We start from the raw sequence: 15334 nt of genomic DNA on the forward strand, positions 1-15334 counted from the left end.
TAGATTTGGGGTTATGTTTTATGTTTGTATCTAATGTGCCGGGTAATGTGTAGATTTCCCATCGGAGCAATTGCCGCCGGAACAAATGTCATGGAACCATTTCATCAGCATAACAGAGTGTAGATACTTTTATTTCACAATGATTACTTTTTAAAAGTCCAGCATGTCTGTGTCGATCAGTCAAGATGAATTTTGACAATCAAATTATGTTAACAATTAGTTAAGGGGAGCATTTTTTAGTAAGGTCCTCGTATATCCTGATACGACTACTGCGGATTAAAAACTCTGGGCGGTAAGTAAAGAAACGGGAACAGTTAAGCAATTAGAGCAATGGACCATGTGCCAAAGTTTAAGGATATCCCCCCAAAAAAAAAATCGATGAGAGTGCACATTTCACTTTATCAGGCAAACATTTCAATGGATGCTGTAGTTTCAATGCAAAGGCCGATATGTTTGAATTCAAAACATAGGGTGCAGACGTGGCTTGCGTTTTCCTATTTCCTATGTTCTAAAAACTGTATCAATTAATAAAACTTGGATGTTGAAAGATCAGACCCGGATCTCCCTCTGGTATCACTCATCATGACACGTATACATGCCACAACGCCGATCATTTTGTAACAGCCCATGATAAAGGGACGGAAATATAACAGTCTCATCGCTATCAGATTATCAAGCAGTGTACATTATATCATTGTTATCAATGGTCGATTGTTAGATTGTGATATGAATGGTTCTTTCTATGTACACAGTAAAACAAAATTATACAACGCTGTTTACTATATGAACCTTACAGCAATTGTTTAAACAGTTTAAACAACTGTTTAAATCTTAAGCAACAAAGTTAAATTTTGAATATCTAATTTTCAAAAAATTAAACATGATTGTTTGAACGGTTAAACAAATACTGTAAGGTTCATATAGTAAACAGCGTTGTATAAAATCTTAAACAGCGTTTTTACTGTGTAGGGAAGTTGATTATAACCATTAATCTATCTTACTGAAAACCTTGATTATACGTTAATCAAATTTCAAATATTATTTTTAGAAGACAATTGTTATCAGTCCATCACCACGATCGACACATGCTCTTTGTCGGACAACAAATAAAGTAATATTTTTGTACTATTTCCCTGGACTATTCCGCCATATTCGATGTTCTTCGATAAGCACATTCTTTTCCCGAGGAACGAGATGCAGGGACTGTGGAACCAGGGGTGGGAACCGCTTAATCATTAACCATGCACAAACATGTGAAAATGGCTATTAAAATGTGATTTCATGAATATTCATACAGCCCCTATACCAACAACAACACACACGCACATTTCAATTTTTCGTTCCACAGCCCCTTAGAATAGTAAGTCTTTTTCGAAAACATATTAAAGCAAGAAAGCGTTTGAAATTGAAATCAAATTTTGGATCTGGTGCACACCCCGTGTTGCATGGGGGATTAAAAAAATGATTTTACCCCAGTATATCTTTCGTTTTCAAACAATCAAAACATTGTGCTATAGCAACACGACAGAAACAACACGCATACACAAGAGAAAAAAGTGTAGAACTATTATGTGATCTGTTGGAGTACTTTCAACATGTTTAAATGAGAATGAAACCTTTGGAGCAAGATAGTTTGTGTGAAAATAGAAAAATCAAAGAAACAGATCAACGAAAGTTTGAGAAAAATCGGACAAACAATGAGAAAGTTATGAGCATTTGAATATTGCGATCACTAATGCTATGGAGATCCTCAAATTGGCAATGCGACAAAGATGTGTGATGTCACTTGTGAACAACTCTCCCCATTACTTTAGTATATATTTCACTTAAATTGCCTCTTTTATCACATCTATCAGTATTTCATGTGTTCTTTCTATCGGAGGGCATGTAATACAGATTTTTAAAGAGTTTGTATCAACATAAGAAAAAGCAAAAATAAAATTTGGGGGTATTTTATAGTCCATCAAAGGGAAAGTTGTTCACATGTGACATCACACATCCTTCATGTCCTTGTCGCATTGCCAATGGGAGGATCTCCATAGCATTAGTGATTGCAATATTCAAATGCTCATAACTTTCTCATTATTTGTCCGATTTTTCTCTAACTTTCTTTGTTCTTATTCTTTGATTTGTCTGTTTCGACACAAGCCTACTTATTCCAAAGGTTTCGTTCCCCTTTAAGTGTTTCCGGTGGCCGGAAAAGAGCGTTTTAATTGCTAAATCCATATGTCGATATCGATGATCAAAACGGCAGTTTAGTCCTTGGCTCTGGAAAGAGGCACATTTGCAATTTTCGTCAGCTCTGAAACTTAGGACGAAACTGCTGATCCGGTTCAGCAATTTTCGACAAAGGCCTCCCATCTATTCTTTGTCATTAATTTCGCGGAACGAAAACTCTCATTTCGGAATATCGGGAAATGACATAGTTTTGATAAGACGCAACTATATGTGTTCAGTCACGAGTTCATGCCTACCCCATCACTGTAAAAAAAAAGAGTAAAATTTTAACCAGCACGAGGGTAATTATGTGTCCAACCAATTTGGGGCAGTATTTTACCAACTTGATGCGGGAAGCATACAAATAGGCTTTGATAAAGTATAGTTGAAATTATTTATCCGAGGATGTTCTGGCAATTACTATTTTTCTCTAGGGATGAAGCAGAGGATTAATAATTCCCACTATACTTCGGAAGGAAACGCCTGACATATATATTTTTTAATGTTCTACTTTTAATAAAATAGTTCGTGCTAAAGGCTGGTAGTGACAGCAATAAATTACACTTATTTTGTTTATATGCTTTTATTTTTATGAATCCATGGGACACTCGATTTTGATTGGCTTTTCTGCTCTGTGTATAATGGTGAATATGAGTCAATATTGCAGGTTATATTTCAATCTTTCACAGGTTAATCTAGAAAAGATAGTCGGAGTGCACACAGCTACCGCACACCCTCATGTGGGACATGATGGAACAGTGTACAACCTCGGTACAGCCATGTCTAGGCAATGCAAGTACTGCATAATAAAGGTGCCACCTTCTAATAACCAAAATGGTAAATAAAGATATATTTTTATTGTGTTATTGGCGCCATTTTATTCCGACAACGGTGGCGTCGTCAAAACATTGAAATCTTAACCAAGGTTAAGTATTTGAAATGTCGTCATAACTTGTATGTAAATTATATTAAGTGTACCGTAATCAAGTATTGCTTAACATCCTGCCTGATCGAGATTCATGTCACATAACCAAGGTCGCTTAGGATCAATGAACTTAGACCATGTTGGGGGAATCAACATCGAAATCTTTACCAAGTTTATGGGGATGATGATGATGGTGGTGGCAGCCATGCCAAAGCACGCACTGAGGGGCAGGGGCGATTTGGGCCTTCATGAGGGCGAAATCGCCCGTCACCCTCATGCGTATCTCCTATGCCGGTTGCGGCGATGACGATGATAATGATTGTGGTTGATGATGATGATGATCCACATCATTAATATTGCGCCATATATTAAAACATTCATAGGCGCAGGCTCATCCAATAAGTTAATCACTACACATCTGCCGAAATAAGTGAGTTTTGAGAGACGGTTTAAAGAGTTCTATGCTGTCATTATAATAGAACATATCAAAATTGAAATAACAATGATTGATGGTAACTAATGAATGCATCGTAATTATTCAACACACTTTCCATCCATCAGAAGGTGAAGATGCGATCAGCTCAGCGTCTATTCTCAGTAGCATACCTGCTTCTTCGTACACTCCAACCTATTACCACAGCTTTGGTATCACGGAAAACTACATCGTCTTTTTGGAACAGCCTCTTCACATCAACATGTTCAAAGGTATTCCTATATTCAATATTGTTCAATTCAAATTACTTCTATACTTAAATACACAACAATATAAACAAATCAATACAATGCAATATTTAATATATATCAATACTTCTAGTGGGGGATCATAAAAAGCACATTTACTGGCTTATCAAAAATGACCCTAGCTTGTTCAATTTACTAGACGCATTTCTATACTCTTCTTGATATGAAGTATCTATTATGGAACAACCAAAAACACCAACACCCATCCATAATATACGCAAGCCTCCCACACACACACATCATGATCTGGGGCCCGTAACACAAAGCTTAGCAATGATCGTAGAACATTTTTCAACGATTGATTCAATTGGCTACAATGTACAATCAGTCGTAAAAATCAAGCGTACGATAAATTGCTTACCTTTGTGTTACGGGACCCTGGACGTTGAAAATACATTTGGAGCGTTCACGGGCAGCCATTTTGGGGAACACAGTCATGGCAGTCTGTACATTACATGAAATGGCCCGTATGTACTGGACCCTTGTTTTATTTCAAGTTATCCAGTTGTCACAAAATGCTATAGCAGTACAATTCAGCATATTCGACTCTTACAATATTCAATAGTCGTAAATGTCTCAAAATAATAATGATTTTTCTACAATATCAACGTACATGATTAAAGCACAATAGGAACATAAGTAACAGCTTTTAAATATTTACGCGACGCTTGCTATCATATTTTTTTCAAACTTACAGTTCACCATAATTTATATTGTCAAATTGAATTCATATCATGTAAAATTTGAGATTCGGTTGATCTCGGCACTAACGTGTTTGAAGAAGTTGTCTTTCACGTGTCATTGAATCCATTTCAAATGTTTTGAGACTAATGACAATTCACCTGACGTCACTCTCCAACAATTTTAATTCTGCCATAATTTAAGGAAGTTTTGCACAATCAAATTCAATTTGGGAATTATCAACACTGCCGACAATTCCCTTTTTTCTTCTTCTTCTTTTTGAGTGCCACGACACTTTTAGATCTCTTGCTTATCTTCTCTTCAAGTTAGTCAAGACAGTTTCAATTATTTTCTTTCCGTAAGTGTTCTTTGGTAGGTTCTTTAACAAACCTATGTCTCACTGTATGGACTACTACCCCGATGCCAAGGCCCGTTTTCACCTGATCCGTCGTGACGATGGCACCGTCGTAGAGACACGCTACTTAGCCGATGCATTCTTCTGTTTCCATCACTGCAATGCTTACGAGACCATTGACGGCAAGTACGTCGTTATCGACATGTGTTGTTTTGACGACGATGCCGTCATGATGAGAGCCACTATGGAGAGTGTGAGGAGAGGAGATCTGAACGTCGAAGATTGTTGGGTCAGGAGATTCGTGCTCCCACTCGGCAATCAAGAAAAGGTATAACATTCCCTGATATGTGATTTCCTCCCGGAAAATTCCTGCATTTTCCCCCATCACCATGACCACGTAGTGTACGTGTTACACAGATTTAGCGATGAATGCAAACTTATGCGACTGTCGGTAATGATACCCATGAGGATCTCGAAGTTAATGTTAATCATCTAGATGATATGCATGCATGATGAGGTATATAGACTTATCGATTATCATGAAAATTATTATTATATCTTCAAGGTTACAATTATGATTTCACGATTGCAACTTAGAGCCTTCAATGAATTGCGGCCTTTCCAACGGTGCCGTTGATCGGGGGGGGGGGCACCCCGCCGTTGATCTCCGACCTTAGCGGAGGAAGAACGCAGGAGAGAGAGGGAGAGAGAGATTACGTTGATCTTAGCGTAGTGAAATGATAATTGACAAATTACGTCTTAATGATGATAATTGTTATGATAACCTCTTAGGTTGGTGAAAATTTGGTAACCATGGCCGGTTCAGAAGCATCTGCAAAACTTAACGATGATGGTTCAATCCACTGTGTTCCAGAACAACTTTGCGACATCAGTAAGTATTTATCATTGGATTAAAGGTCAAGTCCACCCCAACAAAAAGTTGATTTGAATAAAAATATAAAAATCCAATAAGCATAACACTGAAAATTTCGTCAAAATCGGATGTAAAATAAGAAAGTTATGACATTTTAAAGTTTCGCTTAATTTCACAAAACAGTTATAATTATGCACATCCTGGCTGGTATCACTATGAGATCCCCGGCCAAAATCTCTCAATTCTCTTTCGTTTATAACTCATAAATGTCACGAATGGTCTCCAATTCAACTCCTTTTCTACTTGGCCAAAATCACTCGTTTTTATCTCGTTTGGGTAAAAGGGGGTAGTTGTAAATTAGTTGAAAACAATATTTGAGATTTTTCATACATCGTTGAGCCAATGGCGAAGGTCAGAGAACTTCAATTCCTCTCAAATTTTGACAACGGTCGTATACCATTGCTGAATCACTTGAAACCGTCTCGATTTAATGTCCTTTTTTACGAGCGGACGAAGGGCGCTCGCTCCCCAGATAGGTAATCGGATAGTCTGTATATTCATACATTATATTGGATATCATAATGGCATCGACCAATATGACCAGCACTTTCTATTCTGCAAGTACATAGTTAATGAATTAACAATTAGATGAATCAATGTATCATATACTTTAATTTATTTTTTTCCACCAACGCCATTGTTTATTTTTTTATCTGACATTCACACCAAGCTGGTCTGGACAAACAACTGTACGTAGACTACGAAGTCTGGCCCCGATGTAAATAGAAGGTCATTGGGCTGGGTGAAGTATAGAAATTAGCTAATTATGATTTTTCCCTTTATCATTTACGTAATTTCGACTAAACATGTAGAAAAATAAATAAAGTAAGAAATTTCATGTTAAAACAAACTTTGAACGAAGAAAATTGATGCCCGAGAAGTCGACTTTCTGCACATGGAACATAGCCTCATGTCAAGACTTTGGGTATCGATTTATTATTTTGTTCTTTTTGTGGCAGCACCATAATAAGGCTATTTATGAGCTGTCTCCTCGTTTCACAAATCATTTCGATTTCTTGTGTATCTCTCGCATGAAGGAAATATAAAGCTTACCAACTAAAACTTTCTAATCAATTCCCGGCTACATCAAAATAATTCTGGCACTATGGTGGTTGCAGCAGATTTTTTTTAAATGAACCTCGCATGAATTGAATTAAATCAGTGGCGTAATGAGCAAAAAAATGAGGGAGCTGTATAGCTTTTCGGGTATATTTATGAAAAAGATTTTAACATTTTAAAACAATTACGATATTGTGATAAAATGTTGACATAATATTCAAATAATGAATTTCACACTTCTCTATTTTTTCTTTCTTAATCGTGATTTTCATTTCTTTTGGGGGTATGGGGGGTAAAGCGACCCAGGGGGGGGGGGGGTATCTGTGCGCCACTGAATAGTTTTAAGTTAAGCTCCCCCACCAAACTTCGAGGAAAAGGGGCCCAACTGCCCAAGGCTCTTAAACACCCTAAACACGATTCCACCTTGTATAATTATCATGTGGTACTGCCCGCGCATCCGTAACCATTGAAAATATTACGCAAGTTTTGTTTTCAAGAAAAAAAACATGAATAATAAAAATGATTTTTAAAATCATTATTAAATAATTGATTAACTTATTTATTCCATCATTTATCTATTTTCACTTACAATGCCAATGTTCAGGACTTAATATGCACACCGCACAGGCCTAACGAAAGAGCTGTTTTGATTAATGCAGAGACGCAAATCATGTGAAGATTACATAGGTTTATTTCTTGACGTTTGTTTCGAGAACCTCTATTCGTATGCTTATAGTATGCAAATACATTTCTTTCAGGAAGGATTTCCCTTAAATTGATACAATATTAAGTCTATAGGAAAACATGTGTTTTCTCAAGCATCTGCTCCGCTGGTCATGCATTATACATGTATATTGGTACCTGGAATTGGTATACATGAAATTGTCATCGCCATGAGAGTCATGTACAGGCGCTGGCGCAAAAGCATATTGAAATTCCTCAGTTTTTTTCCATTGGGCAAGTTCCCGCCACCACTTATGGCAGTCACACTCCGGGTGAAATTTTGAGCTACTGTGTATCCTTGGTTTCGCCATGGACATATCCGTTGAGAATACAAGCGTGTACGTGAAAGAGGATGGAGAAAGGGAGAGAAAGCCTGATTGATTCAATCCATATGTGAACGACGGTCCAACTCTTGGAGGGTGGCAATATTGATAGAGGAATTAAACTTCTGTTTATTCTCGTGTAGATCTAAACACTTCGATTTGTCCAATCTTAGAGCTAATAGCTCTATGGTCCAATCATGCTAGTACCATGGAGCTATCATGGAGCTTTATGCTAGTACTAGTACACAAACAAACTTTCATTGACTTTATGAACCAATCAAAGTAGACACACTGGCGTGAATGTAAGCGGTGGGGTCATACCCTTTTTTTTTACAAAAAAGTCCTATCCCATACTGCAAGGCAGTCAAGAGTGTATGATGAGATGACTTTGATCAAATCAAGCCGTTAATGAAACATTATGTTCGGACAGTAGTCCCCATATATCTTTGCAATAATTATATTCAATATATAGGGTGACTGCATCATCTTTGAATATAATTTTAAAGATTGTTCACAATTTGTCCGATAATTGTTTAATTTTTTTTTATTTCAAATCATCGTGCTATTTCCATGTATTTATATAAGCCTATTGTGGCCTGTGATGGATTATAATCACTTCATAAGGCATCCCTAGATAATAATGAAAACGACCAATTTGACCAGCAATAACTATTCTGCAATTAAGTATATCATTTTTAAATTAGCAATTAAATGAAGCAATGTGTCAATGTGTCATACATTACACCAAAGCCATCGTTTTTTTACTGACACTCCCGCCAGACTGGTCTGGAGAAAGAGCGAAGTCTGGTCCAATACAAACAGAAGGTCATTAGGCTGGGTGAAGTACAGAAAATGGCTAATTATGATTATTTCCATTGCTCTTTTACACGATTTTGACAAAATATGCAAAAAATGAATAAAATATGAAATTTTATGTTAAAATAAACTTTGAACAAGAAATTTGATGCACGACAAGTCGGCTTTTCGCACATTGAACATAGCCTCATGTCAATACATTTGGTTTAGATTCATTATTTTGTTTTTTTGATGGCAGCACCAATAAGGCTTTTCTATCTTCTATGCCGCCTTCTCGTTTATAGTATTATAAGCAAACATATTTGTTTTTATTCATTTTTATCTATATTTTTAATTGCACATTTTTATCTCTCTTCTTTATCATTTACTATTGTGAATCTAAATCATTTTTAATTCTCAATTCATTTTTTTTTCAATAAACCTTAAAGGGGTACTCAAGTCTGAACAATATTTACATCTAAATGAATAGAGTATAATTCACAGAGCAAAATGCTGAAAATTTTATCAAAATCGGATTACAAATAACGAAGTAATTGAATTTCAAAGTTTATCAATATTTTGTGAAAATAGTTATCTGCACGTTATCATGAATATTCATTAGGTGGGCTGATGATGTCACATCCCCACTCAGTGGCGTACCTAGGATTTTCTACAGGGGGGTGCAGCAAAAAAGGTCTTCTATCAAAAATAACGGATATTGTACCAGAAAAAATAGTGACAAGCAAAAAAAAGGTCTTCAAGCCCGTCAGGGGAGGGCAATAAAGGTATTTAAGCTCGTCAGGGGGGGGGGGCAAAAAGGGTGTTTCATGCTCGTCAGGGGGGGGGGGGGCAGGGATACGTCCTTTGCATGGGTTGTGACTCGTCCGGGGGGGCAGACTGCCCCCCCCCCGTAGGTACGCTAGTGTCCCCACTGTCCTTTTTTTATGTTATTACATTAAATTAGTATTGCTTGATGTGTCTCCCTTATAATGAAATAAATTGCAGCAATGAATATCTGATGCACTTAATCTGTTGTCAATCCAATTTTTTTAGTTCTTGCTAGAAAAAGAATGTATAAACCTAATTCCATAATACAAAAGAACAAGTGGGGATATGACATCATCACCTTGCTCACTGAATATTCATATAAAGACATGCCTAGAACTGTTTCACCGAAATAAGGCAAATCTTTAAAATGCCAAAACTTTATTATTCCTTGCCCGATTCGGACCCAATGTTTTGTTTGCCTGATTTTTATTTATCTCTTTAAATTATATTATTTTCAGCCCGGCTGGAATATGTATCCCTTTAGTTGAATTGAATTGAATTGAAAAAGTGGCATAATGAGCCAAATTTTTGTAAGGGCTGGATAGTATAGTATAGTAATCATTTTCCGTATTAAAAAAATGCAAAACGGATGGATAGCCCATTTTCAGTTTAGTCTACATGACTATACTGTTCTTCCATGGGGTCCATATACAATACAAAGTAAAAAGTAAAAAGTAAACACACATGAAAGAAACATAACATGTACGGTAAATCAAACAGAATAACAAAAGTGACATAATATATGTTATAAGAAAAGATCATAAAATTAAATAGTTTGGCAAGAATTTACACTAAATATTTTATAAAATGAATGAATTGAATGAATTAGGCTGATATCACGTTATTAAAAAAGGTTTTCACAAGGAGCAAGGAATAATAAAATGAATAATATGAATGTACAAGTGAATAAAAATGAATATGTAATGATTGTAAACTGTGATCATAATAACACAAAATTCTGGTTCACGCATACAATTTTAAGAGGACAACAATATAAGAGAGTAAAAACATTGAAAGGAATTCAGGATAAAAGTACAGATTACATTGAGACAATATCAGACGACATAGAAATAAATATATAAAACATGTATATACACTGATTGTCAGTACACTCATTGAAAGTTGTCAGTGTGGAAGCAAAAATTCTGACATAAGTATTATGATAAATTTGGACATATTCAGAAAATGTATTATTTCTCTCCTTTCAATTTCTGTTTTTTTCCCTGGTCGTGATTTTTTTAGTCAGGAGCAAGCGCCCCAAAGCCAAGTTCTCCATATGCACGCGGCGTGAGTTTATAAGTTGAGTTCCCACCCCAGCCTTCGTGGAAATGATGAATCCTCTTGATATCATAATACTGCTCGCGCATAATCATTCATTCAATTTTATTTACTTTTATTTACAATGACAATTCACGGGATTTTTAGTTGACAACAGGCCTAATAAACGAGCTGCTTTAATTTATGAGACGCCAATCGTGTGAAAATTACATGTAGATTATTTTCTTATTGACGTATGTTTCGAAAACACATATTTACTGTATGTGCTTATAATATTCAAATTTACATTTCCTTCAGGAAGAATACAATTTATAGGGAAAAGGTATACTCACAACATCAACGTGTTCCGCTGGTCATGCATGCTAATCAGCTAATGGTGGACAATTCGTCGCCATGATATATATCACAATGTACAGAAGCCCGCGCGAAAGCATATTCCCTCATTTTGTTTTCCAGTGAGAAAGTTCCCGCCAACACTGACGTTACGCGCGAAATTTTGAGTTATATCCCGGGGTTATATCTCTGGTTTCACCGTAGAAAATACACGCATACATGTGTAAGGACGATGGAGAGAGAGAGAAAACATGATGGATTGTTCAGTGAAAATATTAATCCATATATTGTTTACATTAATGTAAGTTTGTGCCAGATGGTACAACCATCTTGGAGGATGGCAATATCCATAGAGAAAAGTCATGAAGAACTGCTGTTTATTCATCTGTAGATGTGAACGTCTTTATTTTGTCCAATGTAGGGTCCATGGTATGACCACGGACCTATGAATCACGATCAGCATACAAATGTTCATTTCATCTTCTTCAGACCTTGTAGTTTGAGCTAGGGGTTAAACCCTTGACCCATGGAGCTATTAGCTCCATGCTTGACCACTGCCAGGAGGACTGGAAAAGTGCACATGCAGAACGTGGATATATAACATCCACATCCAAGTGGGCATTATATGCAAGCATTGCCCGCCTGTAATTACCAATAGTAATTTCATTAGAGATAATCAATACACACCTTGTGAAGATAAATGTATTTAAAAGAAAAAATGTTAATTGATTAATGTTCAAATAATAACGCGTGAATTCATAATTTAATGCAGTCAAAATGTTTTATTTTGGCTAATTTTGCATTCTAAAAACGAAAAATTCCTCTGCGGTCGCTCCACTTTTGCAGTCAATCATGATATAATTTTCTAGTTTCTAATTCATGTTATTTCGATTTTTAAGTATACATATTTATTTGTTGTTTATTTATTGTAAATCTTAATCATTTCAGATTCTCATTATTTGCACGCTGCTGAGTTCATAGTATTGTGCACAATTTATTCTACGACCGCAATAATGTTTTTCATTATCATTAACGACTCCACATGAACTGTATGATTCCATTGACCTTTAAATAATAAAACTTTGATCATGAACCAATCAAACCACCCTTACATACACCATGGATAGCTCTATGCATACACAGGCGTGGATTTGAGTGGTGTGCTCTTATCATTCTTATTCTGGTATATTTGTAGAAGCGAGTGATATATATATTTTTTTTTAATATTTCAAAACAGTTAAGTGTATGATCAATGGCATTGATCAAATCAATGCCGTTTTATGACAGGACAACAACATTTCCGACATATCTCTACAATTTTATTCATTTTATAGGGTAATTACATCATCTCTGGATACAGTTTTAAAGCTTGTTCAAATTCTGTCCTTTTCGATTTAATCATCGTGATATTTCCAAGTTTTTTTAAGCTGTGGCCTGTGACGGCATATTATTTCATATGACATCCCTATGCCCGATAACCATTATCTAAATATCTCACCTCTAAAAAGTTAGTAAAACTAGTTTTCATTTCAATTTTAGTTTTATTTTATTGTTCACATGGAAATTCGTTCTGCTCATTTTATAAACATTTGTAATAAAGTACCTATATACTTAAATGATTCGACTTCAAAGAACATTTTTTATCCTTATTTGCCAACTGTGATGTAACAACTAATTTATATTTCGTTTTCCTATTAGGCCTATTAAGTTTTCGTTCTTCTTCCCCTTACTTTCCTCTGTAATAATAAGCACATTACTTTCAACAACTTTTAAATCTTCAAGGCTCATGCACTCACTACGCTCACTTACATACCCCCTTGAACGACGTTTTAGACACTATTCTGTCTTTCAACTGCTGAAAATTTAATATCCATAGCAATAGCCATCCGGAAAAAAATCTAGATAGGCCTTGTCTGTTAACACGATAAGTGAGAAATGGTAGTATTCTTATATTCACGGAGCCCCATATACATAGCCCTTGATGTGATAACTACTGTAAACTATACATAATATTTGAAAGACGGTTTGGACAACATTCTCCCGACCATTCTGTCCTATGATATAGTAATAATTGAAAACTGTATCACTCGCCTAGTTCCCACATTGATTTACATCATTTACGCTATCGAACATGTCGAATAAATGCACAATCCATCTGGGTCGAGCGAGGGAAAATAAAACTTTCCATCTCCGGCGATCAAACGAAGTCGAGAAACTCCTTCATGAAATTTGTTTCGTAGACAATAAAATCCAAGGATATCCCTAAAATTGCCAGAAGTCAGTGCTAACAATAATGGAACCCCGTATTGACCCCTTGACCCATGGTCTGCACGGTATTTTGTATAGCTCCATGCTAGGTCCAGTAATAGCTCTCTGGTCTGAGGCATTGCATTTATACACTGTAAAAACAGTGGTATTAAAACTGACACCAAGAGGACCACACCCTGAGATGTGACACCCTAGAGATTGAACATAACACCAAAGAGTGTAAATGTAACAACCATAGGAGTTGTAATAACACCTATAGGTGTAAAACTTACACCACCAATTTAACACCGGTGTAAAATAACTGGTGTGGTCCTCTATGTACACCGGTTAACACCACAGTTTTTGCTGTGTACTTTCTGGTAGAAGACGATTTTGTTACAAGCTGTACATGCGTGGAGGGAAGGAGAGGGGGAGATAAAGCTTCAAAGCTTATCACATACATCTCTTTTGGGACATAGCCCCTTGATCATTGTTGATAGTTATACCAGTGAGAAGAAAACACAATTTTAAAAAAAGTTGCATAAAATACGAGAGTGGCAAAATCATTTTTCTGTAAAAAAATACTCCCTGCTCACCTGAATAATTGTTTATAGCCTTCATGATTCGTATACAATATTTTTAGCCAACACAACAGAATTACATTTGGCTTTAAAATTCAAGGATGAGCCACTCCCCCCCCCCCCCCCTTCGGATCGTCGTGTATGCCAAAAATATGGCAGAAAAATTAAAGGCATATGCACCGTGCAACAATCTTTGGTCCATGTCATATCAGGCCCGTGTTCATGGTGCGTGTGCTTATCTGATATATTTTTACATGAGCCATGGCAGGACATAACTTTAACATTAGATAATGATTTTATTTTTCTTCAGCTGATTCTCTTATGTTGTCAATTACAGCTGAGCTTCCGAAAAAAAGAATACACGGTTTACGGTTATTCAATGTAGACCGTGAGTTTGACCCCGGGGAGTGTAACTTATCATTATGTCAGTGATCTTAAATTTGCAAGGAATCCTGTCCTCCTAGCGCCGACAGTATTGGATTAAACGAAATAATTAGAAGTACAGCAATCACACCACATTGGGTTGCATAGCTTAATACAGTTAGCATTTAAAAACAATCAACAGGAACCATGATCGTAATATTAAGGCTGTGGGAAATATTTTAAGCCAGAATACTATATTTCCTATGTTTTTCAGTTTCATTATTCATTTTGTGTTTCCCAAACTTTCTGTTCGCCAAGAATAATTCATTATTGTCACATTTGTTTGTGTTGTTGTTGAATAACTATCATTATTTCTTGTATAAGATATATTATTCCAGAGGTCATTTTTTAAAATTTACTGAACAGTTGCTACTGATGGGTTATTTATCTATACATTGATAATCCATAGATCTGTAATTCGACTTTAAAGGTGCTCCCCGCACGGACCTCAACATTTCTTAACTACAAAATATGAGACTGGAATCCCCGCGGTGCACAATGTACGATTGGTAGTGATCCGAAAAGCAAATAAATTGTAATAACATTTGATATAACTTATATCAACATTCCATCCAATTAAATCTTAGCGTTCAGAGTAGTGTTACTGAAATCGAAATTCTGTCTTGTTCGAGCCTCCGTGTACAAGAACAAATTTATTTTGATAATGAAATTCATCCCTATATATAACCTCTAAATTATTGATTGTCCAACATTATATAGTAAAAAAATATACAACGCTGTTTACTATACGAACATTATAGTAATTGTTTAAAAGGTTTAAATAAGGGTTAGTGTTTAATTCTTATAAGCAAAAAAGTTTAATTTTCAATATCTAATCTTCAATAAATTAAACAGGATTGTTTAAATGGTTAAACAAATACTGCAAGGTTC

General features: G+C 35.8%; 1 protein-coding gene across 1 annotated transcript in view; it reads left to right on the plus strand.

Annotated features, from left to right (window-relative positions):
* The window catches only part of LOC129275072 (beta,beta-carotene 15,15'-dioxygenase-like), a 52607-nt gene that overhangs the window by 16783 nt on the left and 20490 nt on the right, over nt 1–15334 (plus strand). The window contains exons 4-7 of the mRNA XM_054911851.2: nt 2907–3054; nt 3704–3847; nt 4928–5247; nt 5712–5811. Of these exons, the coding sequence (XP_054767826.1) occupies nt 2907–3054; nt 3704–3847; nt 4928–5247; nt 5712–5811 (712 nt within the window). The remainder of the gene's footprint in view (nt 1–2906; nt 3055–3703; nt 3848–4927; nt 5248–5711; nt 5812–15334) is intronic.

The sequence above is a fragment of the Lytechinus pictus genome, chromosome 2 (assembly GCF_037042905.1).
Source record: "Lytechinus pictus isolate F3 Inbred chromosome 2, Lp3.0, whole genome shotgun sequence".
Classification (NCBI taxonomy): domain Eukaryota; kingdom Metazoa; phylum Echinodermata; class Echinoidea; order Temnopleuroida; family Toxopneustidae; genus Lytechinus; species Lytechinus pictus.